General features: G+C 33.6%; 1 protein-coding gene across 8 annotated transcripts in view; it reads right to left on the bottom strand.

Moving 5' to 3' along the window:
* Positions 1–536: 536 nt before the first annotated feature.
* The window catches only part of LOC105334665 (cilia- and flagella-associated protein 337), a 37,462-nt gene continuing 11,108 nt past the window's right edge, over positions 537–26,890 (bottom strand). For 3 of the 8 annotated variants that reach the window (XM_034457100.2, XM_066065713.1, XM_034457103.2), the window contains 21 exons: positions 11,720–11,969; positions 10,771–10,917; positions 10,441–10,503; positions 10,013–10,241; positions 9,700–9,746; positions 8,931–9,068; positions 8,346–8,564; positions 7,803–7,994; positions 7,436–7,699; positions 7,036–7,200; positions 6,749–6,901; positions 6,284–6,468; positions 6,016–6,171; positions 5,594–5,730; positions 5,094–5,239; positions 4,489–4,659; positions 3,922–4,000; positions 2,705–2,883; positions 2,303–2,419; positions 1,763–1,912; positions 537–1,492 (listed from right to left, as the gene is read on the bottom strand). In XM_034457100.2, coding sequence (XP_034312991.2) covers positions 1,235–1,492; positions 1,763–1,912; positions 2,303–2,419; positions 2,705–2,883; positions 3,922–4,000; positions 4,489–4,659; positions 5,094–5,239; positions 5,594–5,730; positions 6,016–6,171; positions 6,284–6,468; positions 6,749–6,901; positions 7,036–7,200; positions 7,436–7,699; positions 7,803–7,994; positions 8,346–8,564; positions 8,931–9,068; positions 9,700–9,746; positions 10,013–10,241; positions 10,441–10,503; positions 10,771–10,917; positions 11,720–11,969 — 3,445 coding nt within the window. In that variant the 3' untranslated portion in view covers positions 537–1,234. Of the gene's footprint in view, positions 1,493–1,762; positions 1,913–2,302; positions 2,420–2,704; positions 2,884–3,921; positions 4,001–4,488; positions 4,660–5,093; positions 5,240–5,593; positions 5,731–6,015; positions 6,172–6,283; positions 6,469–6,748; positions 6,902–7,035; positions 7,201–7,435; positions 7,700–7,802; positions 7,995–8,345; positions 8,565–8,930; positions 9,069–9,699; positions 9,747–10,012; positions 10,242–10,440; positions 10,504–10,770; positions 10,918–11,719; positions 11,970–15,116; positions 15,367–19,613; positions 19,904–22,968; positions 23,407–24,053; positions 25,560–26,890 lie in introns of those variants that run through there. The other 5 variants (XM_034457099.2, XM_034457106.2, XM_034457104.2 and 2 more) reach the window with 5 other exon arrangements.

Below are 26,890 nucleotides of genomic sequence, written 5' to 3'. Positions count from 1 at the left end.
TTTAAATCTTAGTTTGACTCCCATTACATAACTAATTTTGAAAGACCTAGAAGGTTGCAAAACACTGTATTCAAATGCAGATACTTGTACACTTGTATAAGTATTTTCACTAGAATTTATATTACTAAATGCTTGACTAGTACGACTTGTTCTAGTTGTGAAAAAAGTTTGTATTAACTAAAGGAGTAATGGGATACTTCTATTATTACCCGTCTAGTATTTCCTTAACATGGAACACAACAAATATAATAAAATTCTTTTCTTTCAAACCCTTTTTGATGTTGTTTCCCTGAGATTAAATCATAATAAATATTTTGACACCTCCGTTTTGACTGCAATTTTAACTTTCAACAGATATTTCAACTTATATTTATATTTATATTTTTATAATTTATAATACTCAAAGAATGATTCCTTATTCCTACGACTTCATCGTAGGAATAAGGAATCATTCTTTGAGTATTATAAATTTCAAAAAATTCAAGTAAAGTTTAATTAATCTGTATAGTCCAAGATAAATCAAAATAAAACAAACATACCAATTTATAACAATTTTTATTTTTTAAAAAAATGTCTAGAGTAGATAATATACTGCAATGCTCAGCAAGTAAAAATTGCTGAAAAGCAGAACAAAAAAAAAATATCACAATATCGTTCTCAATAAAATATTTAAAATGTAGCTAATAAATTATAACATCACAATGTGCTACATGAAAGACAATGGGCATTTAAAAAAAAAAAAAATTCTTTCATACCTTACGCGCCAGTTTAGTTGGATTTTTAAAAAAAATATCAGTCATTATCAGCATCATCATTCCCCTAATTGTTTGATTGAAATAAAACTTTTTTGTCTTGGCTGTCAAAAAAACCCAAAATTTACACGTTTGTATTCAAAATTATTTTTTATCCATATATCTATATGATAAGTTCAATACAATTTTATCAACTAAATTGTAGATGGATTAATGGGAACTGGCAGTGACTAGCACTTAAAACTAACAACAATTCAACCAATGTCAGAAAACCACAAGATTGTTGTAGGTAAATATGACAAACTTGTATCCAGCAGTACTTGAAAATTGTCCATCCCTGTTTTTGCAAGTACACTTTACATAAATTCATGCGTAGATTGTGGTATTAAATGTACATGTATATTCACAAACATAGGTGTGTACCTGGTCAAATATCTTTCATTGTAATCTAGTAGTCAGCTCTCTCTCTCTCTCTCTCTCTCTCACATGACAGTATTGGTCTTCTTCAGTGGTGCCAGTCTGGCTGGTTTCCTGTGAGTGCCCGCTGTTTGAGACTTAATGGGAGTTCTGTCCTTGCTTCTCTCCCCTGTCTGGTCGCCACTAGGGGGTGAGTCAGGGCTACCGTAAGAAAAGTCCATGCTTTTTAGTGTGTCTGTGTTCATGTTCTCTGGATCATAGCCTTTATTCATCATCCTCTGGCTCATTGGTAAAATGGTTGGGATTTTGATTTCTTCAACATCCTAGCAACCAGAATATGTGATTTTAGATAAGTCATTAAAACTGCAGGTTCTACAAATGACATGATTGTATGTCCATTGATAAACAACGGTGTCTTTGTACAAATTAATAATTTTAAAACAGTGCTAAGTATGATCAACTGAAATTAAGTTTTGTGTCATATAAAGGATTTAACTTCAGTCAGAAAAGATGTCCAGTAAGTTACAATAAACAGACAGTGAAGACAATTAAAGATTACTCGGATGTTATCTCTGTATGAACCTGAAGCTTACTTTTGTATTAAGGGCTCGGTAGGGAGAACAGATCTTGCCAAACTTGTGTATGTCCTTGAAGTTGACATCTTTGCTGAGTCGGATTCTGCGATCTATCCGCGATTCTTTAATGGTCTGCAACTGTTGAGCAACCTTAGCACCAAGGAATGTCTGTAATTGTCAAATGAAATCAATTAATGAACGTCAATGAGAATTTTATCATCATGAGTTTCCAGTTATACGGGTCTGATAAGTACTGTTTGCTATGAAAATCAGAGCATTCTTTCTGCATATATATTCATCTCAAAAGTTTACTAAACAAAAATGGCCTTTTGTTTCTTTCCTTCTTTCCATCATCTATGCATTATATCTCATCAAAACACAGTCAAACCTTAATATAATGAACTCAACAGGACCTAGAAATATTGGTTATGACATATTACTCACTTCCCACATATCCATGGTAATTGTGATATTGAGTGATGCTCTAGTTGCTGGTACTTACGTTTGACTGTATTGACAAATGTTCACTTACATAAGATTCAGACATAAACAGTGTACCTGAGATCTTTCAACTTTTGGCGGGCCTGTAGCAAAGGACTGGGACCTAATACCCAGACTGAAATCTGAGTCTATTGTATCCTCTCCCTCACCATTTAAACCCTCCTCCTCCTCATCCTGTCAAAATCAACCCAACCAATCACACACTACATACCATCACCATCAAACAATATACACCAATCATAAACAAAGTAACCCATAACCATACATTTGAAAAGTTCCTAAAGGTACAGTGTATTGAAATGATGTATAAATCAAAGTAAAAGTGCAATTCATATCTTTTTTTTGTATCTCATTACCAGTCAAGTTTCAAAACAGGGTCTAATATATCTCTCAATCACCAAGAGTACCGGTATACAAAACAACAAAATACCCTGATAAATTGTTCAGACTAATACATACATGCAGTCCCTTCCCCTTTTCCCTGCTGGATTTTTCCATTTCCCCATTCTGTGTGGTTTCCCGCGAGATTCCGTTGACCACTGGTCCTGAGACCTCCTTTCCTGGCTCACCGTTGCTCGAGGTTTTCACACTGGACGTGGAGTCTGATTTACTGTGGTTCCTGTTTTTCCTGCTGTCTGCTGTTAAATGACGAGTGCAAAAAGTTCATTAATTCATCAATCCTTAAACTATGCAATTCATTATTGAATGTTGTTAATTTTGTACGATGTACGATTATTTTATATTTATGTAACTTTATCAGAGCCATTTATCTATTTCAACTTATTACAGAAACAAATGGCATAAATCAATCTTTTTGTATATTTTCATTATAATCATGCGCGGATCCAGAAAATTTTTCCAGGGGGGGGTCCGAAGGATAACTGTGTTTGCCAGGGGGGGTCCGAGGCATATTTTCGCGATAATTTTACTATGTAAATTTAATAAATTTTCATTTTCCAGGGGGGGTCGGGACCCCCTCTAGATCCGCGCATGATAATAGCTGGCATAAGGGTTTCTATAGGAAATTCAATAAAACAACTAGTAAGTGTTTAGTAAAGTCGTGAGAATTCAAATTGTATTTCACTATAAAAAGTTTATATCAATGTCATCAATCAATATTTCAATACCACAACATATTGAGCAGACTGTAATTTTTGCCTACTGTTGAACCAGAGTAACATTTGCTTTAGGCTCCGAGTTTGGCAGAAAAAAAGAGAGCATTTGACTAATGCATGTATCAGAGCAAACATACCCCATAGAGAAAAACTATTTTTCATTGTGTGCAAAAATTTCTAAATCCACGACACTTTAACAACAAGTCAACACGGCGCTAATTTATCAACAGAAATCCAATTCACCTCCCAGCGTCGATGAAACGCTTTCTTCTTGATATTTTTTCTTTATTACTTTTTATGGCATGTGCAATAAATTTAGCCCGCTATCACTTTAATTGTAATTACACATGCCAATCAATAATTCCAATATATGAACAACAATGCAAATACCAATCTTGGCAAATTATGCAACTGGAGTGGGCCTAAAGAGAGACTGCTTCAATATTTACTTTTCATCGCATAACAATAGCAAGGATTGTGGGAAGTGTTTTATTGCCCAAGTTATCTCCCTTTCAATATGATTTATTTTCACTCTCCCGCATATTTAAAAACACGAAATACCTGAGGAGGTAGACTTTGTGGACCAAGGAGTCTTTGGATGAGCCCAAGTTAACTTGTTCTTCAAGTTCCATGATTTTTTCTGTGAGGAAAAAAAAAAATGATAAGAGAAAACATCTCAATGCATCTGTGTCACTTTTCATATTGCTCTCTGAAATCAACTTTCAAATTGACAAACAGCAGATTATTCAAATTTTATCCTTTTTGAATATTCATGTACCGTAACATTATTATTTATGTTTACATAAGGATCACAGACAAAATTTTAACATAAAGTTGTAAGCTTGAAAGCAATAATTAGATTTTTGATGGGATTTAACATTATTGGTGATCAAAATGCTTCGTATGATTAATAATTATAAGAAATTTGGGTTACATTTCAAGTGTAATAAATACAAAGTATGTGATAATCCAAATGGATCAACATTCAGTTTTGAGGGGTGTATAATTGAGTCTTCATAAACATTATGTCAATTTAGCTAAGTTGTTTGTTTACTTAGTGTTTATTGTGAATTTAGCTAAGTTGTTTTTTAGACAATGAACTTTTGCTATGCCCCTACAGATACTCACTTGGCCAAATGTTCCCACATAGTGTCCCTCTGTGGACCAGAGTCTGGCTGTTTGGTCGGTGGAGGCACTCACAATGTAGTTTCCATCCTCATGCTCTACAAACTCAAGGCTCACGATACTCGAGTCATGAGCTCGCCAGCTTCTGATTAACTCAGGACTGGTCTTGATTCTCTGTAAAAAAAAATTCCTTCATATTGTAAGTGCAATTATTATTTTGATAAGATGTATTAAGCTTGATCAATAAGAACTACCGGTACTATTAAAGAATCCTGGCCATGAATCAACAGCGGCAGTTTTTTAAATAACTTCACCTATGATTTCATTTATTTTGACATTTTTCAATTTGACACAATGTCAATTTAAGAGTTCCTTCCCAGATCAAGTCAGTCCTGATAGACTTTACTGAAATTGGTCTATGAATATTCACTCATTACAACATGGCAGTGATTGTAGATTAATATCTAGTTACTGACTATTCAAGAAGTCATAGACAATCAGAATTAGACATGACATTACGATATTGTATTGTTCCTAGAATTTCATGACACTATAAATAAAGTTTATGCTTCAAATAATTTCTTTAAGAGTAGTTATATAGGCATTACCCTCTCCTCAGCATGCCTACAGTAGGCACTGATGTTCCAGACTTTGATGTTTCCAGTTGTGTCACCTGAATACAGATTATCATTGGAAGGATCCGTACATAGTCCTAACACCGACTCATCCTTGTTGTCAGGAGCATAGAAATAGCCTGTAATGGAGAAGATTCACAAGATAAATATTAGAGATCTGGTAAAAAATGCAATAGGCACATGTACACTTCAAAATACTGTTACAATGAATTTGCTTATTGCAATCCTGCTTATAGCAAAGTCAGTTTCATTCTAACGATGCCCCCCCCCCCCCTCAAAATATAATTTTAAATTTGTCAAATACATGTATAACAATCTTTAAAATGAATCAAAATCACTTGTTCCTGGGGTTTTGATATAACCTGGGGTTTTTTTGTATACAGAAAATATCATCATGAATGAATCAATCCAGTTGCTGATATTTTATTTTCCTTTCCAAATTTCAGACAGACAAGAATGACTCAGTGACTCACCAACTTCATGTTTAGCACCAAACAAAGCCCACCAATGGAGGTAGCCAGCCTCGCTGGAAATCAGCATGGCAGCGTCTGAGGTTTTGGAGGTGAGGCGGGAGGGAAGGAACAGAAGTTTGTCTACTGGGGAGGGTTGTCTGAAAAAGGAAACATCGGAGACTACATGACATGTTCCATGGGTAAGTCTGACTTCAATCCTTGTAAACGAATGGATGGGTTTTCATAGTGACTTTGGAGTGTCCAAAGTACATGGGTAAAGAATGTGTGAAGAGGGTTCATGGTTATACTCTAATCATTTTAAGAGCAAGGAACAAAATATGCCTGATTCATATACTAAATAGGTTGCAATTTCAACGGTCATCAATACTTTTCAGTTATAGACCAAAGGAACCAATTCAGATATCTGATAAATATGTTCTTACCCTCTGGGGACTCTGTGAGATTTTCTGTGCCGTGAGTTGGGACGGGGGATTTTGAGGGGAGACAGGGGGTGATCATCAGCACTCATCTGGGACTCGGTGGTAGTACTGTTCTTACTGAGTACACTCATCTCCTTCATGGCTTCAATCTTCTTTAGTCTTTAATGAGAAACAGAGATATCAACAAAATTATCAAACTTGCCTAAACTACTAAATTTTGAGAAAATAATTCTATATTTTAATGGCTTCAATCTTGGATCCCATTCCTTACATGTCTGCCTGCTGTCCTTTGCGTAGCCGTATTAACATTTTCTCTGTCTCTGTGTCCCACACAGCAATCTCTCCGTCATACCCTCCTGTGGCCAGGTAGTTGGGAGAGGCATAGTCCATGGACAGAATATCATCTTGGTGAATTTGTCCTCCCTTCCACCCTAGATTTGCAGGAATATACATGTTCTGGAGAGAAAAAGATTATAAACATTATACAAACTTTAGTGTCATATTTTGTAAACTTTGTGTTAAAAAGGTATGCATGACAGAATTTACCCTAAATAATCAAGAAGACAGTCTTTATTTACACATTCACCAATTATCTAACATAGGTTACATATTGATTGTAAAACAGGTACATTGTATAAACAACATGAAATATGGATTTGCACCAAGCCATAAACAGTTTTTGATATATTCCAAGCAGACTAGGTGTTAGTAATTTTATATTCTATTGAAGACTTACATCCGGATCTGAGTCATCATACTCGGCTATCTTCCGGCTCCATCCCACTGAGATGATGATCTTCCTGTCGGCACAAGGGAAGATCCCTGTAACCTCAGCCTCCGACACAGATTCCAGTTTATGAAGATTGTGGCCATTCTGGAAGTTCCATACCTGAAACAAGAGTGAAGCTTCAAGAGACACTGTTTTCTCTCTTTAACAACTTCTAACAGTCATTCTGAATTATATTTTCACAGTTAAGTTTCAAGAGTCAAGGGCAACAAATCATCTTGTGATCCTTTCAGTACCTTGATTGTTCCATTCCTAGCTCCAGTGAGCAGCCTTCTGTAGCTCTCATCAAAGGCCATACATGTGATCTCTTCATCACCGTGAGCATTGGAGAACACAATGGCCTTGTTCCCACTCTCCAACTCCCAGACCGCAACATTGGAGGAGTCACATCCTGTTACCACCTTAATGAGAGAAGGATTCCAGAAATCAAAACAATAAAATTGAAATGAGAAACATTTAGATGCAGAGTAAGTAAGAAAACTTGGAATATTGAAGTCACAAAGCTTTCTACTTCCTTCCATTGTATTCCTCCCTACTGAAGATTTTTAAGAGGCTAGCATGAAAAACTGTAAATTCTATACAAGACAAAATAAAACTATTTGTTACAGCCATACTGTAGCAAAACCGAAGATCTACCTGTTTAAAAGTTTTGTTGTAAATTGCCCCACAAAGCTGTGAATCATGGGTAACTGCGTCCAGGTTTTTTGGCTGTGAGGTGTGTCCGAGTTTGAGCATGCCTATGTAGTCATTACAGGTCACCAGCAATGCATTGTGGGGAGCCGGCTGCATGTGCATGGGGAAGGTGCCATGTTCAGGCATTCTGCCATGAATACTGCTGGGAAATTTGAGCACCACTGTTTGAAGGCAAGAGTGTTCCTTGATGTCCCACACTTTGATCACCTTTTGCATAAAAATATTCATTGTTAAAAACTTTGTGTTCAAAAACTAAGGGTGTAGTAATTCTGATTTCTAAACCTTGAAACATAACGGTAAAATTACTTACGGCATCTTTGGAATAACTGAAAACTTGGACCAGTCCCTCATGGATTTTGACCCCTATGACCCCTGTGGCATGACCCTGGAGCACTGCCATTGGTTTGGCTGGAACGTATGGATTCCAGATCCGAACCACGTGATCCAGACTGCCAGTCACCAGGATATTCAAGTTCTTATTGTGATCGAAAGACTCGATGCCCTTTTGAAAAATGCAAAGGATTTTCTTTACTTAATCAGATATTCAGGAATGTTCACCTTTTGGATGTTATATTTTGGTTCTATTACCAATATTAGTACCAGCTTTACTAGTTTACTACATGTAGTACCAGCTTTGACATCCCAAGACAAATCAGATCGATTTACCAATTAATTACAGCTCAAATTTTGTACCAATATATACCCAGATACACATAGGGTTTACAAGTTATAATCAATATCTCAATCAAGACTTCTCAAAACTGTAAATGCTGATACCTAATGATATCTGAAAAAAGAGCCCCTATTTGCAATATGCACATCGGACCCAAATCTGAGTTTCTGTGGGGCGTACCTTGTCAATGTTGAAGACGTAGGATTTCTTGAAGTCCTTCCTGTCAGCAGGGGAGATAACCAGTGACTGTTGGGCACTGCTGGTGGAGGAGATGATGTAATCGTTGTCGGGGAGGTACATGACCTGTTTGACAATGTCAGGGAGAACCTGCAGGGTGGGGTCCCCATGGGAAATCTTCTCGTGGGAGACAAACTGGGACTGTTGTCCTTTTTCTATTTCCTGTTACAAATATTTTCATGTCAGTTTCCTGGGTTTTTTTCCTTCTTTAAAGGTGCTAGTGGTATTCAATGTTTTGAAAGCTCTCTTTGTTCCAGCAAGCATTATTTCTTACTTTTACAGACATCGAGTGCAAATCTTCCTTTATGTTAACGTTAGGTAAAATGATTATTGATATTGAAAAAAATTGCAGAATTTTAGTCAGTCCAATAAATGAACACATAATTTCATTTGTTCCAACAGCTACACCCATTTTTTGTATGTTAATGACAAAAGTGGACCAAAAACATTTTTCTACAGAAATGATTTAGGGCTTAGAACTGATATCTGGAAATATATCTAGAGACCTGAATAAATCTATATACTTACACTCCAGAAAATTTTCTGTACCCCTTCATCATTCTTGAATGGTGTTTCAAACAGCTGAGAAACCGGCTTCTTAAAAGTCATTGTGTGAATATAGCCAGTATCAACCCCAAATATAAGTTTGGACGGGTTACTAGGGTTCTGGAAAATTAAAGCAAAATCGAATGAATATGTTATGTAACATAAATTGTAAAGATGTGATATATGTGTCATAGTCGATATTTTGACAAATACAGTATACATTCTATTAGATGAACTTAATCTGAAATTTTCCAATTCAGTTGAAATATAGTGTTGATAATACAAACAAATATCTGTCAATTAACTCTATATTCTATCATCTTGAAAACTTTTGCATGTTTTTTTTTTCAATATTGATAAATGAGCCTAAATTTAATTCCAAATCTGGGTTACTCACTTTAAATATAGTTAAAATATGTATGTATTTTACACTTCAGCTAAACAAATATTGGAAGATTTTTTTTAAGTACCTGGTGCTTTAAACCTTTGGTTATCTAGCTGATTTTATAAATCTCCAATATTTTCATATTGAGATAGCAATATGTATTCAAGAATTTGGTACTGAGATACAGCTTATTTTATGGATAAAACCTACATGCTTTATTCTTGTACCCCTATAATAATGTTCCTAATTTAGACTTTGAAAATCTTGTCCAAAAATAGTTTCACTGAATTTTAACAACTTTGAGACCAGATTTGATTTTGATATCAAAGCCTGATTTATGGATATCTCCTTGAGTGTACATATTACCTTTGTATCGTACCAGTAGTCGAAACAGTAGGGGACATCTGACATAGCTGAAAAGACAACAGACAAAGATGTATACACCTCTGAAGTGATGGCTGATGAATTTAACACACAATATCGCAGCTCGACAAACACATCGCACTACCAATAAATCTAGCCATATTTAGCTAAAATCATCCACCAGATTAAAAACTGCTTTATTCTCTAACAAGAACCCTAAATTTCTACATGGCAGTTTATAAATCAGTCTGATGGGTTGATGTGTCTTTTTAAAAAGTTCATTTGAGGATATGCATATAGAGATGGAAATTCTCACCAAACAGTTGAAACTCCTCGAAATGTTGATTTGTGGAACAGTCGTAGAATCGAATATCTCGACTTGTGGAGCCGATAACCAGTTTATTACAGTTGGGCAAGAATATGGCGTCTGTTACCCAGGTTTTGAATCGTCTCTTTTGACCAGACGAGTCACTCTCATCATTACTGATGGAGTAATATTTCTCTACGTAGTTTAGACTGGGTTGCCACACATTCACCACTCCCTCCTATTATATCAACAACAAAAAAATCCTTGTTTTTTATAAGAGGTTATATATACTATTAATTTAGAATTTCATTTAAGACTTCTATTTACCAAAAGCATCAGTAATAAACTATGAATATACTCAATATAAAAAGAAATCAAAAGGAAAAAAGTAATTAAGCATTAAGGGATAATAATTACAGTTAATATCTAAAGCTTACTTTGCTAATGGTAATATATCGTACTGTCCCTGTTGTGGCCACCATCTTTGTTGTTTGTTCTTGCTGAAAAGGAAAACAAATACCTATATTGCAAATATGTTCATCTGAGGAGTCAGAGGCTTTCACCAAATATCAAAACTTTTACATTTGACATCTGATTATCAATGAATTGGAATTTTGAACTTTGATGGTTGTTTTAATGGTTTAGTGAGCTCTTGTCAACATTAGAGTCACCAAAAAAAGGTTTATTGACTAGTATGTAACACAGATGTTAGTCATTTTAGCAAGTTTCTGTGAAGAAATATACTCTGTAGCCATTTAATTCCTCACCCTATTGTGCACTATGTGTCTGAGTTTGGGTTCCACAAGGAAAGGGATTTCTCTCTTGGTCCTCATGTAGTCGTTTTCCCTGTACAACAGAAGCATGTAGGTACAGAACTCGTTCCAATCCACATAGCCATCCAGAGAGGTGTCAAGCTGGAAAATATAGCCCAAAAATCATACATAAAGCCACCTGCACTTAAAGTGAAATATAAAATGCCTCGAAGAACATAAGTAGGCTGCAAGATGCAAACTTAAATGATGTTTAGTCAATATTTGAGGTTGCAGTTCAACTTGAGAAATAATTTGTTATTTTAATGCACAAATTGCTTTCTTTTATTGCACACCAAATCTGTATATGATTGGTAATGTGTTGCAACATTCAATAAATTCTTTTTGAGGCAACCATTTATCTTTGGGAGATTATTCCAAAATCCCTTAAGGTGAGTTTCTGATACACCCAGGTGCAATTTTGTGGCACCTGCATGTACCTGCTCACACACAAATACTTGAACCGATATTTTTTACCATTAGCAGTAAAGCTTACCTTGAACAAACAGAGAATTTTTATTTGATAATAAATTCTTCAAGAAAATACACTTTTACTTCAAACTCCTACACACACTCAAGGGAACTTATTGGGTGGGGTTTAGGGTTTACCTAGGTTGAACATTTAAATGCTAGAATTTCATACAATGCATCTTACATGAATCAACTGAAGAGCAGAAACTTGTACTGTGTTAATGTATTTTAGAGGTCATATTTATGACTTACAAAAATCATCACACAAGCTTTACTGCAGGTTTCAATTTGGTTGCAATATATTATTACAAACATTAAATACTCTTATATGTTTAATTCTAATTGATTTAATTTCCTCATATGTTAATATAACATATAACTTAAATGTACATTTAAAAAGATTACAGTCAGGTATATGCATGACCCCTGTTGGTACCTTAGTGAATAATTTTTCCAGGTATTCTTCATACTCATTAGTTTTGAGCACTTGAGCCACAGTGGCCTTGAACTCCTCGAGGTTCATGGCCCCTGGTGTCCTCTTCTCAACCTTGGCCGGGAAGTAGGCCGACCCCGCCTGCTTGATGATGTCACCTGGTCTGTGTTCCTGGAAAGCTTTCATCAACAGATGGAGGTGATGAAGTTTGATCTGTTCCTCCAACCTCTGGGTCTTGTCTTTGTCGCTGAAGCTACAACACAATCAGAATACAAACGTTTCAATGGGATGCTGACAGCTATTATACTACAGTACTGGTAAATAACTTTCCGGTAAAAACATGGAGCCTTGTTGCGGGGCCTGCATGAAAGCTTAATGATTTTTATACATTATTGCATTCTAATGTATGATCAAATTAAAGACTGTATATGATATATTTCACTTCTCTGTTCTTTGTTGCATATCATGGACATGCACAAACCTTTAAACTTTAAAGTAATTTACAAATTTCTTAAATCCTTTATTAGAATTTCATGCAGGCAAATGGAACAGAAAAAGAAGATGGACCTAATCAAAGAATTTAACCAATATATTTGGTTGCGTGACAATAGTCAACTCAACATTTACAGACACAGCTTGTTTTCAATGAAGATGGATACGTATAAATATTCAACAAACTATCAACACCATGAGCATGCAGAGAGTAAATTACCTTATTAATTGGAAATTTGAATCTTCTTTAATAAATTATTTTGCTTATTCATAAACGTATGTTAAAAATGTACTAATATAGCAATTCTTCCAATCTATAGTGATAACGGAACGAAGGTTTGGTATCACCTCCTCAGGTGCTCAGAAAATGCTGTCCAGACAGATGTCGGAATAAAGTGAAAGAAATACACATGAAACCTGAGCACTCCCCAAAATCAGTGTGCTAGGAATCGGGGTGTTAAAAAAAATTTTGAAAACGGTCTCGAGAGGGCAAACATTTTTTTTTATATAGGTGACCTGGACGTTGAAATTAATTTCTCCTTTTTCCAACATTTCAAAAACTGTTGTTTTAGTTATGTAAATACTTGAGCAAGAATATATGTATTTGAATCAGAGCTGAAATGGAAACAACTGAGGTATGATCCATGAAAGTGAATAGATTTTAAGATTTGCACAATATTAAATTACATTTTAATCACATGTTTAAGTGGAAAACAAACTAGAAGCTCTCAGTATATTCATATTTCAAAACAAATTAACTTTGTGGAAGAAAAGGCAATTTTTGATAAACTAATATTAATACACGAGAAATTGTTAAATGGCATGTTTGTATACTGAGTACGGTATGTATTTTAAAATGGTATGTTAATATGTCATGTTTGTAACACTCTAATCATTGACACGGTGTATTACCCTGAAATATTTGAATTCACCCTTTGATCATTAAAAATCAGACTGTAATTGAAAATGTTGCATTATTGAGTATGCATGCTTATTACTTGTTCTTGAAAAAATGCAAACGTGGTGGTGGTTCATATTTTCATGTGCATACAACATTTCGATTGTAATACCAGGTACATGACACTAATTATTCTATACACCTCAAGCACTCAGTATATCCAGAAAGATTGACACATTTTTGCCCATGCATGGTTTTTTTCTGACATCAACTATTTGGTTTGATCCTTGTTTATCTATCTCCGATATTAAAATAATCATCCACTTTAAGCCTTGAACAGGTAGATAAACTCTGAAACTGACCAATACTAATATTGTTTGTCGTACACAAGTGCATTAGGGAGGATACAAAATTCAGCCATTGGACTAGATTAGCCTGATTTGATTCCCCGTGTTTGCAATGTCAATGGTGACCACAAAGCCACATAAATTGTCTCGAGTGCCCTGTGTAAATTCGTGTTTATACTGTTTCAATTCTTGATCTTACAGCAAACAAAACTCTTCATGTGCTAAAATAGCAGTTTGGCACTAACAACAAGTCGAGTTTCTGTTTGATTATATTTCTGGCCAGATTCCTTAGTCCACTTTATTTTAGGATGTCTGCAAATTCACCAAAAAAAGCCATTAATGTTTAGAATATCATATAGTACACATTACATTATTTTAATTATGTCAAAGATATTTGTATTGGTTTTCAGGGTACACATTAATCTCAGCTTTATATGGATAAAATTCTAAAAAGCTGCACACGTACTTCACATCCCTCTTGTGATCTGAAGGATAAGTCCTGAAAAATCATTACCATACAAAGTCAACATTATAAAGAGTATAACAGGCCTCCATTTTTGAAAATAATTGGGTATATAAAACTTCACATGAAGAATAAGTTCAAGCATATTTGTAACCAAACTATTAATCTCCCATTTTTGTCCAATCACACGTGTTAGAAAGGTACGTTCTTGCAGGAGTTGACATACATTTCCAAAAATGATGCTAGTTGATTGAACGGTTATAAATATGATATTGTGAGACTAAATCGATCAATCTTTGTGAATCTACCCTTTATCCTTGATTCCAATTCTTCTGGTAATTGGGTATGGATGTATGACAAAATTAATTACATATCATCGATTGAGCAGGCGTGCAATGGCACAAAAATTCTTCACCATTTACAATGTTGACAAAAATATATCCATAATGCTTTATACTAGGTGAATTGAGCATGCAACCATTTGTCATTCAAAATTCCCCATAAAATTCTTTTAATGACTTTCCCTTAGTTATAGTTAGGTCAACACAACTAATTTTCATGTGATATTCATTCCATAAAGTCTTTCACACTGGTGCATCTGCATCAATCAAATTTATATTTCTTCAATAACAGCTATCAAATATTAACCAATTTTTCTGCTTGTGTGATGAACATTGAAACACATAGTTTCAATTTTGACACAAAAGCAGCTTTAGAGACAAAGAACAATGCATGCATACAGGAGTAGAGAGATACATGTCATGTCCCAGTCCTGCAGAATATAACAAAACCAGGCATTGATTTTCCTCCAATAGCATGCATTAGTTAATTTGCTTCAAATTACATATGAAAATTTACATTTGGTAAAAATAAAGTGCATCGAAAGAACAGTTTTGTTTTTTTAAATTGTTAATAACAAAATGTATTCTAAATGCTGCTTGTGAGATAATTAAGCACAATTGTATAATTAATATAGCACAATTGTATAATCTACTATTTCATTTAAGTAACAGTGTTGAGATCATTGAAATACTGTATAAAGCAAATCACTTTACATTTTATTTAAAATTGCTTAAAATTTAAATAATTACCTTGTCAAAGCCTTAAGTAAACTCCTATAATTTCAAGTCTTACAACAATACTGATAATTAAGGTATTTTGACAATCCTATATGCTTTTATAATTGTCCGATCAACTTACCTACAGTTCTTTTTCAACATCCTTCAAACACAAAAGCGAAGGTTTATCAATGAAATCCAAATCAAGTCTCTGCAGTTATTCAACCATTTAGGGTATCTATAATTTCCAGGATTAATATCACCAATCGTAGAGTTTCGGTATCTTTATCATATCGAATAACTTTTTCACAGCATAACGTGAAAATTGCTTCTATATTACGGCAATACAAGTAGCGATGGTCGAAGCGATCAGAAGCGCTTTAATAGCTAGGACATCCCTTGAAATTGATTATTTGATCCAAAAATTTATACAACACTTCTGGAGTCAGAACAAAAGTGGTTTTTCTCCAACCTTGTTCAGATTCTTTCAACTTGAACTGTTATGGAGATATGTTCCACAATAATGGGCTTTTATGAAAATTCACTAGATGCTGTCATTAATATCCCATTTAAATCTTCTATTGCAAACATGTTCACTGGCCGATGATTGGAAATTATTTTATTTTTCTGTGGAGCATCCACTAAGAGATCTCATTATATTTGTAGACTAAATCGTTCACTATTATTCGACAAAAAACAAATCAACAATGAATTTTTTTTCTTTTTTTAACCTGCAAAAATTCGAGTTTGCATTGAAAAAATGTCAATTGGAGGCTACTTTATAAATCCGCCCAAAAATGTCAAACCTTGGACTCATTTCTCACCTCATTTTTATTTTAACGTTTTAAATCGTTCAAAAAAGTCATCATTCCTTCAAGTGTTCATCTTTCTTCCAACTGTTTGTCAAGCAAATATAATCTGCATTGAAATGTCAACAGAGCTGTCATAATTTGGTCTCTCCTAATTATTTAAGTCAATCAGCCAGCAAATTACCCGGGAGGTGTCTTGAAAACAAACTTTTATAGTAATCTTGTGATCATGTCTATCAAAAAAACTCTCATCCCGATAATAACTTTTGCACTTTTTTCTGCACTGTGTATATTGCTTGGGAAATTGGATGGAAAGCAATCAACTTGTGTATGAAAAATATTTTGTACCCTTACATATTTACTTTTCTTAACACATATTATATGCGCCAGAAATAGCTGAAGTACATGCATATTTGATTCTCCAAGCTTTTGATTTCAAACAAGAATTTTTAGCAATATCATAAAATTCTTTCTTTGTAGAACAGAAAATTTCAGCACAAAACCTGACTGGACTTTAAATATATTTTTTTAAGTAATGGTTTTATTGTTCTGGGAGTAATCAAGCTCTGTTAGCTTAAAATTTATGGTACAAAAGTTACATCTGTGAACAAAATCTCTAAAATTAATTTCAAAATTTAATTATTTCATAGATAATTTTATTTTATTTTTCAGAAAGGAGACTCGATCCATGAAGCAAAATGTGATTCAAATCAATTTCAAAAGAGTAATTTCAGAAAATACACTATTACTTTTTTCATTTGTGTAATTATATTGAAATTGAAAACCCAGTTTCAAAAAACACCCAGTATGAATAAGGAGAAATTATTCTGTCAGAGGACCTCAATAATGTTCCCTACAGTGTCAATTGTGAAGTTTAAATAGATAACAAAAGCTGTTTCAACAAACGCGATCCATTTTTTGTTCTGATATGAAATTTGATCATTGATGATCTTTCACTAACACATAATCCACCGTGCCCCAAAACCAGATAGGCCCGGCAGGTCTCTTTGAATACACATTTTAATATTCAGGACACACATTTGGCAAATATGACCCACATTTTACACTCTATGAATTTATATTGAGAGACCTGATAGCCTTGATCATCTAAACATCGTAATTTTTCACTTTCAAATTAAAAGAAAAAAATCATGAAATAAGAACTCATGGCTGAATCATTTCTGTACATTATGAAATCTTGATGAACATATTATTATGAATACTGAGATTTCAGATGACAAAATAAACATTATTTCAAAGTTGTGAAAAAAGGCCTCCATATAATTATTGTTGTAATTAAGTCCTCGAGGATATAAAGTGGGGATGTGAATCGATAAATTCAGATATATACAAGTACCCATACAATATACATTGTAACTGCACAATTAGTAAATGAGTGGTCCCGGAATTCAAACCCGGGATCTCTATCATTCTGGGATATATATACCGATTCACCAATTAAAACTAGTATGGTTCATGAGATGAATATACAGAATTGATTGGCTACACTTTTACCCAAAATACATGTTGCAACTCAAATGACCTTAGACATTATAATAGCTCAAATCTATATATCACTTTCAACATAAATTAAATCTTTATAATTATTACAAGCAGAACATGCATGGATAAAGCACTAATTTTTTTTGTTAAATTTAAGGAGGCCAATTTGGGTTTTTTTGCGGAAAAACTACAATAGCATAACTCTTTATTTTTTAACCATATGTAATTTAAACCAACTCTAGTTTATTTGCGAAGGTTCAAGAAAATCGACCGTCTGGTTCTTTTTAGGGACCATCTCAAAATAGAGGTACATTTACTATAGGAATATATAGGAAACTGTCATTTTCCGCACATCAAAGCAGTTTAAAAAAATAATACGATAGCTTTTTTTCTCAAATTGTTATATATGATTAGTAATATCATTTCCTACCTTATATGTAAAAAACACAAAATTCTACCGTCTGGTTTTTAGTGGGGGCCATCTCAAAATATTAAAACGCACCAAATTTTGCTATATATTTGGATCATCACGAATGATGATTGGTATAATGGATTCATTCCAAAAATGAGGAAAATGTCCCCGAGGATAGCATCATTCTGTATTTAAAATTTCAACAGCGTACAATTTTTACTTTTTCTTTTATGTTATTTCTTATAACGTACTCCTACAAAGCTTCATTTTATCATAACGTCATAATAGCGAAATGGCAATGCTCCCATACCGCACAACGTAAAAATCGTGTTAAAAATAAAAATTTCCTTTAAAAATCTAAATATTTTTATCTGTATTTTGTTTATTGTGTTCAATTTTATAAATGATATCAAAAAAAATTCATCAGAAGTATAAATCAACTGTATTATATTAGAATGCGCAATAACATGCGCAATACAAACTAAAGTCGGCCTCCTTAATTCTTTTTAAAACAATTGTTTGTCAATTAATAAAATACTTAATGTAACAAATTCCTGATTTTAGGATTTAGATGCATGAACAGGACAATGAGTGAATGAGTTTGAATCAACAGTCTGGACAGGAATTGTCCCCACAACATGCTGGTCAATATTGATACAAGTACTAAGCCCTGATTGATAGGCGATACTTCAACATTACATAATGATCACCAGGGAAAAATACCTCGCCATTGCCCAATATTACTATATTACTGAATCTTTGATTGACCTTTACAATCACCTTAAAGAATGTCAAAATGAGATTCCAAGACAACCCCCCCCCCCCAAAAAAAAAAATCTTTCTTGGGTTTAAGACTCTTAGGTTGTGTCAACATCAAAATTTAGTATTTTACCAAGAAGAGTTAGATTACTAGTCCCGGAATTATTGAAATCAATTGAATGGCTTTAAAAATGAAAAGTTTCTGGACTCAACCAAATGTTCATTCTCATCTCTGTAAAGATTTTCTGGCACCAATGCCATTCTAATCATATAATTCATAGGTTTTGAGCAATTGTCAATAAGAAAACCCATAATTAATAGGAATTCACATTTGCAAACTTTTTTTAAATATGTGCTCAGTTTAAAGTTCACATATATTATAAATATTCCAAATATACAAGGACAATCTGCAATGGATAAAAAATGTCACTAAAAATAATTGCTGTCTAAATTTCTTGCAAGTTTCTAGCAAATTAGGAACATTATTTTTAATGCATTTCTCTCTTGTATATATAAAATGTATTATTTTTCAAACGTTTTTTGTCATCCACGAAACACGTTATTAGGAATTTCAATACAAAATATTTACATCTGCTGGGTATGATTTCCTCTAATTCTTACTGAAACTTATAGTTAATTCATAGTTATATAGAACAGCTGTACAAACTGACAGGACTGAAATCTACATGCCCCGTTTATCAACTGTTCGAAACCTACAGTGACCTAAGAAAATTCACGGACTGCATAAAATAATCATGATGATGTCAGCCTCAAACTCCCATAGGAGATGATTTGGCTGTTTCTTCTAGCTAACGTACTGATGTACATTAACAGTAATTTAGTGAATTTTACTTACTTTTTACGATAAATTTATTAATCTGTTAAAAGAAATACGTAAATATAAACACTAAAATACTTTCTTTGATGATTCATGCAGGTTATGAAGGTAGCGATTATTGCAGAAAAAAATAAATTTTTATGCAATGTCGCCACCATATCCCACATGAATTTCCTAAGAAAGCATTTTATTGTTTAAATAACACCCCTCTTCTCTCGGAGTTGTAATTATGACTGGAGCTGATATAATGATCATATATAATTGAGAAATGATTAAAAGAAATTGTATAAATCAGAAAAATCATAATTTAAAACTCACACACTGCTGTCAAATGAAACTGATTTTGATCCCAAATCTGTTGGAGCTGACATTTTGGTTGGAGCTGACATTTTCATTTCAACTGCCATGCTGTTCAACTAACTTGAATTTCACAGTTTTTCAAGAAATTGAAAAAAAAAAAATCTTGTTTAAATTTTGAACATTTACATCACATCACACTTTCCATCTGAAGAGCTATTACCAACATCCAGATATTTAAAAGACCCACAGAAAAATCTTCTCTGTATAGACAAACAAACAAGGCACCCACAAATTTCTTTTTTGAAGGGCCGACACCAGGGGACAAACACTGATTAAAATAACAATTAAACAGTTAAACAGGGTATTGCCTATAGTCAATCAGATTGGGTTAATGGATTTTAAAGGGCAAATTTTCCAACTCTAGTTACCACCCAGAGAAAGCTGTTCATTGGAGCCCTATATGCATGTATGGTGTCAGCTTACGGGGCCCAATATACAACTCTCTAATATGCCTAATGCGCAACCAAGAGGGAATCCAATGCTTCACAAAGGCTCAATGTTGTTTGAAATTTAAAAAAAATCTATCTTAGCACGGAAAAAATGAAAAGGACATAAACAAACTTGTGCGGTTTTAAAATTAAAACATAATTGAATTATTTGTAGTCGGAAAGCGTGATATTAAAATTCCATACAATGGACAATGACTGATCTGTGGAGAAGTTGTATAGACAATTTAATTTAGAATACCTGTTCTGAATACCTTTATTGAAAGTTATGCAGGTGGTTGTTGATTTTAAATGGAGACTTATGAAAATAATGCAAGGTGTCGAAGACCGAGACTTTCTTTACACTATTGTTGCCAAAACAAACATCTCTATGAGTAAGATAAATTGGCTTATCGCAAAAAGCTGACTATCAATTAGTGAGGCGTATATGTTTAACTAATTGATAGTCAACTTTTTGGGATAATTAGTAAAGATTATATGCCTAACCAATTAATAGTCACTTTAAAAAAAATGCAAATCGTTCTTCACATGTACTAATACAGCAATATTACAGAACAAATAATACATGTATTAGTATACTGCATACAGGGTAATATTCGCCCTCCCTCTCTTTTCGCCCTCATTGTCAGCAGGCAAATTTAAGACAAGGGGAATTCCAACGTCACATATTATCTTTTTTAAAACACAATTGTGTCTTGGCCAATTTGAGACGGGCCGAAACCATGTGCAAGTGAAGGGCGAAAATAACACAAGGCAAAAATAACTTCCATGTACACAGTATAGGTATGTTAATCAACTTTTTGATGCATGTTTAAAGTTAAAACATCCGTATAAAAATTGTATAATCCAAGACCGATATATAAAAAGTATAGTCCTAAAAGGGAGGAATTCCTGAAGAAAAAAAATGATTGATTTTTTGAGAGGGGATGGGGGTGGTAATGCCTTAATGCCTTAAACAGGCCAAATAAAATAATTTCACAAAACAGTGCATCATTTAGACAGCTATATTGGCAGGTGTCAAAACGGTAACAAACTAGATGAAGCCTGTTGATCACAGCATTTGTACTTAAATGCAGGCTATTATAACACAATCTGCATGCAACACTCTAAACTGTTACCATAGACTCTTTAGGCCTTCGCTGGTCAGGTCCATTATTGATTCTCAATACCAATTCAGATTAATCTTTTCCTCTCTAGAAATGAGCTTATTGACGGGATGATTATTACAATGCATATTGACATATCATCTTACTCATATTTCTAAATGAGCATCCATTTTGAATGACACAATATGCATTGATGATTGAGAACAACAAAATTTTTTATGAAAACTTGAAATAAGTGAAGAACACTACTGGTTTAAAAGCAATATTTTGTTGTTTAAATTGGGTTTTTTTTATATTACATATCTGCAAGCCAGTTTTAATATTCACTATATATCTGGATCATATCATATTAAATTCAATCTATACAGATTTGCAGGAACCAAATTTCATAGAATGTTTGAATAAGTTATCAAATTTAGCAAATTAGTTTGTCAATGTTCATTTATGAAAGTATACCCAGGAAACCCACAAATATTGCTTCTTCACAACAAATACATGTATATCTATAATGATTCACAGTATGCTATGTAAAGTGCTGATTCAGTGCTTACATTTCATATCAGAAAAATAAAACTTTATAAAGAAATTTGCCCTGGGTTTGAATGACAAAGATTTTCAAGCAACTGACCCATCATGGATATCCTACACCCTAACCTTGAAAATCAATTGGGATCATACGATGTCATGGTCAACATGACTTTTCAACTTTTACATGACTCTTGAGAGGAGGGGTTCTCAAGTTAATTCTTATACAGCAAGCATCCCGTTACCAATAAACATAGGTACACAAAATCAACAAATTTATCTAGCAGTGCAATTTCTTTGTTTTAAAATTAATCCATATTAAAGTTATGTCTACTGTAAGTTTTAAGGAGAGGAAGGAGAGCTGATATTTATAGAACAGGACTAAAAGACAGTGGTCATCCTTTGTTTCCAAATGGGACACAATCGATTAAGTCAGACAGGACTAGGAAGTACTTATAGTACTTTTATCTACTGGATGACTTCATATGTCAAGCTTATCATTGGCCTTGTACATTTTATTTTTGCATTGAACCTGTCTGGGTATCGTACAATCAATCTCAAGGGCCCTCCATACCCTCTGTCCACTCAAGTTTCCATAAATATTATCACAACAGTATAAGTGGCCATAAATATCAGCCTGGCATCAAGTGGAGAAGTCATCTAGAGACTATGCATGCATTGTACATAATGACTACCTAAACACTTCTCCAATGGACTACTGGTCCAACTGATTTACTGCTGCAGCTTGTAGAGGCTTCAAGCAGGAAGGAATTGAACATGCATCCCTTAATTTAGGGTCCTAACTTGCATCATTCAATCTGCCAAATTGCCAAATCCTACTCAGGACACTATGCAGTAGATATCACAGTATGACAACAGCAAAAATGATTTGAAGGATTAAAGATATCACCTATATCAATAAAGATTAAAGAAAAACTCAATCAATGCAACACAGATATGTCACTTGCACTAGTACTGCACTTTGTTCAGGAAATTCATTATTACATGCATGCAAGTATATAATGCATTTGTCATGTAAGAACTACCAAGCCTATTATTTTGAATATTTTGGTAAAAAAAAAAAACTTTCTTTACATGTTCACAAAATTAACCTATCACAGCAAAATTAACCTTAACAGCAAAATTCAAATGAAAAGAAAAAAAATTACATCATAACAAATCATTTATATAATAATCCAGCTTAATGCATTATGTAAAATTATAACATATTTTTACCTGTCGTCTGCCATGCTGTACGTATTCCCTACAGGGTTATATAGATATAATCTGTTTGCAGAACAATTATCACTGGATGCCTCACACACCACTCTCAAAAAACCTGTGCGATCTAGTCCCCGAGCTTATATATTCCTCGCATCGATCAATTACTGAAAACCTCAAGCATTCTCATACTGAAAAGTCCATCTCATCAGAGCAGAGAGAGAAAAAATTAAAACCTGACTAAAACTCATTTTTTAAGTCGATCCACTCAACATGAGACATCCCAAGGCAGTCTTCCTACTGATATCCAAACTAAATATTGTTCTGGGTGACACATTATTTTCATACAATTGTTGGCCTGGGTTGAACTCAACTGAAAATAGTTCCTTTGGATCTACTGCAAATAGCACTCTCTCAATATGCATCCACAAACATTTCACACACTGCCTCAAATGTTTGACAGGCTCCAATGGCAAGAACTCTATTCAGAGATAAAGCGTTCTCTGCTAATTCATGAAAAATACTATTCATACAAGTATTATATGATAAAATTGATCTCCAAATCCATTAACCTGTTTTGATATTCAAAGCACTCAAAAGCTATTTATTAAACTGATCTGCAAATGCTACATTTGAATTCCCCCCTTTTCATGTTTACTCAATGAAAATTACATCTACAAAGCCAGTAAAAAATTTGCACCCATTTGAATGGGCATCCTGCTTTTGATGTCAAAAGCATTAAATCACATTAAATATGTCTTAACATATCTAATGAATGTAAATGTTTAATTTTCACCTCTGCCTCAACAATTCATTGGATTTTTATGGCTGTTTTGGTGAAATTAAATCTTTTTTATGTTCAGCTTTCACTGGCAATTCTTATTCCTTTATATCCAATAAATCCTTTCGTCAATGTATGAACATTTTTAACATTAAACCATGAAAAAGGGGAGGACCTTTAAAATTGTACCGATAAACAAAATTTTTTGAAAACTTCCTCTGTAAAGATATATTCAAAGAACAATTTGAGAAGCACCTGCAAGATTAAATGGCAAGAATAAGGGCAATAACTCTTACAATAACTTTTTTAAAGATCTTACCTGCTCTCCTCATCTGAATCGGAATTATGTTTCCGTTCTTTTTCCTTTAAAATCTTAGTATACAGTTCAAATGGAATCATATTGCCAATTTCCTCCATCAAGTCTTCCTCATCCAACTCTCCCTCTATCCAAGATCCGACATCCGAGAACTCCTCATCATCCGAGTCGTAGATCAATTCTGCAGGTAGATGTTCATCATTGAACCCTGGAGCAGAGTGCAGCTCGCGTAATCCGTTAAATGACATGAACTCTTGAGGGGGTGGGAGGGACAGCGGGGAGCTAATCATCCTCTCACTGGAGTTGTCCCTCAGCAGGCTGCTATAAACAGGCTGGGAGGTGGTCCGATTTGGAACTATCTTAGGCAGTTTGTCCATGGTTAGAGAATATATTTCAAGTCCTTTGTGTTAGAGAATTAGAAAGATGGGGAGTTTATTTGCATCGAAGTTCAGTGTTGTTTCATCAACTTTTAAGAACTGTTGCACTGAGGATAATCCAACATTACACATTACAATTTTTTTCTCTTCCTTTTGATGTCTGCTCTAAAACTTAAAACTTCTTTAGCTGTTTGACAAAAATCCCCACTTGATCAAATTTCTGATAACAAACTTCACTTGACAGAAACTATCAAATGTTTAAATAAGAGGCCTCTTAAAAACATAAGAAGAACGAAAAATTCACACAAACTTTTACAGCACATTCAATTTCATAATGTATGAGTTTCCAATCAATAATTGATTCAATTAAACATTCCGAAGTAGCTGGCCTTCCTTATTTAATGCTATTAAGTTTGCACAGACTAATGATCTAGAAGAACAATTATCATGAAGAAGCGAATTCAAATAAAATGCATTTTAATACTTCTCATTATATTGATTCGTTTCCTTGTTAAAAGTTTAAGTCAACTTGGTACTTGCCGACTACAATAGTAGTAAATAATCACTATTGTAAAAATTCTCCGTATCTTACCAAATCTTGAGAGAATTTAAATGGAATATAAATTAAATACACAAATGTAATCAATCTCCGATAATCAGTGTGAAAAAAAAAGAGAAAGAGAATACTTCCAATTCAAGTCTAGCCAACGTGTCACAAGGTACAGATTCTCGCACACCAGGTTTAGCAGAAGTAGTTTACATCCAAAATCCGTTAGGTCAGAGAACAATTGAGAAGAGGTGTTTGAAAATATCCTTTTTATAAAAGAAAAAAATCCACCAAAAATGATTTATCATTCACTGAATAAAACAGCGCACACCAAAAAAAAAAAGTCGAAAAAGGAACTTCAAACATCAACTGTGAAATATATCCCCAAGTTCTTTCCGCAAGCAAAAAGTCCAAAAAGTCAGGCACAGGGCCTTTTCACCCACTCAATCCACCAATATAGATAAGTGAGAACTCCACCAAAACCCGGGTGTTTGACAGTAAATCCCTTTTTATCTGGCCCTGACTTTAGGAGACAGTCATTATTCTTCGTTTGTCAATATATCCGCGATTCTTATATATATAGTCATTGTTTCGCAGATAATGTCAAGTGTGGTGAGAAAACTATGAGACTCCATGAAGGAGCCCTCTTAGGTGGAACGACAAACTTTTTATTAGAATTTTTTTCTTTCTTTCTTCTTAATATGGAAAATGTCAGTTTATTTATCCGATCGTTCAGTACATATGCAAAGAGGGTACGTAGCTCCTTTTCAAATCCATAGCCTTCCAACTAATTCATTGTTCTGCTCCATACATCAGTTCAATTATGTCAAATCTTATTAAAAGTCATTTGAATTTAAACTGAACTGGGTAAATATGTATACCATAGTGGTCTAATGTTTCCTTTAGAGTTCATTAAAAAGTTAGTCTACTGGAGAATTCAAAAGAGAAACATGTACAAATCATTTTTCTTTGGAAATTTAATTTTGTAATTCTTTATCCAAACATTGGATAAGAGGGTCACATTATGGAAAACATTATAAGAAAACAATTTACTTCTTGGTGACAATTAGCCACAAACTATACAACACGTAAAGTGAGGTTTAAATTCATTAAATTTGGAAGCTAGATTTAAACTCGCAGAATACATATTTGCAATCATGCCCGGCAACCAATTTTTGGTATCAACAGAATTGACATTCCAGTAGGATCTATGTAATGAAGATTTTGTTACAACCAAAGTGTAATCTTCCAACATTCAAGGCTTTACGCTTTATTAAAAATTTAATTAGGAGCAAAGTAAAGTATATCTCAATTATATCCTGCCAATTAAGTTACACCGTCTATTCCTCAGCAATTTTCGATAACGGCCTTAAATCTGGAAATTGTTATTTTGTGGTACTTACATTATAGAATTTAGTTTTTATGTTAGAATAATCGTAGTGTTTCTATTGCCTCATGGTAAATATCAGACTTATTTGTCTTTGCAGTAAATCAAAGAAAATCAATTCAACATGTTTGAAGTTCGTGAGTTCAACCTTCCATTCTTCTGTTCTTAACTTTAATTAACACAAATCTCCACTTTTTCTGTATTTTTTGTTTACAACTCAACTTGGCATACTTTAACTTTAGTTTGTAAAAAAAAAAACCTGTTCATTATAGTAAATTTTCTTTTGTTTTGAATTTATACATATAAAGTATGAAGACAATTAACTTCTTTTCAAGAATTAGAATAATTCAAAAGTTTGAAATTTTGTTGGATGAGGAGCATATTTCCATACATTCAAACATGTAAAACACTAAATAGTTCCAATACCTATAATTATGTGCTCTGATTTTATATCAATATACAGTATTTACATTTTTCAGTGTCTTTGCCTGTGATAACACTACGTATTGATTTTGTACTAAACAGTCCA

This window comes from Magallana gigas, chromosome 7, assembly GCF_963853765.1.
Source record: "Magallana gigas chromosome 7, xbMagGiga1.1, whole genome shotgun sequence".
NCBI lineage: Eukaryota > Metazoa > Mollusca > Bivalvia > Ostreida > Ostreidae > Magallana > Magallana gigas.
Note: the sequence above shows the minus strand (reverse complement) of the source record. Positions and strands in the feature narration are given on the sequence as shown.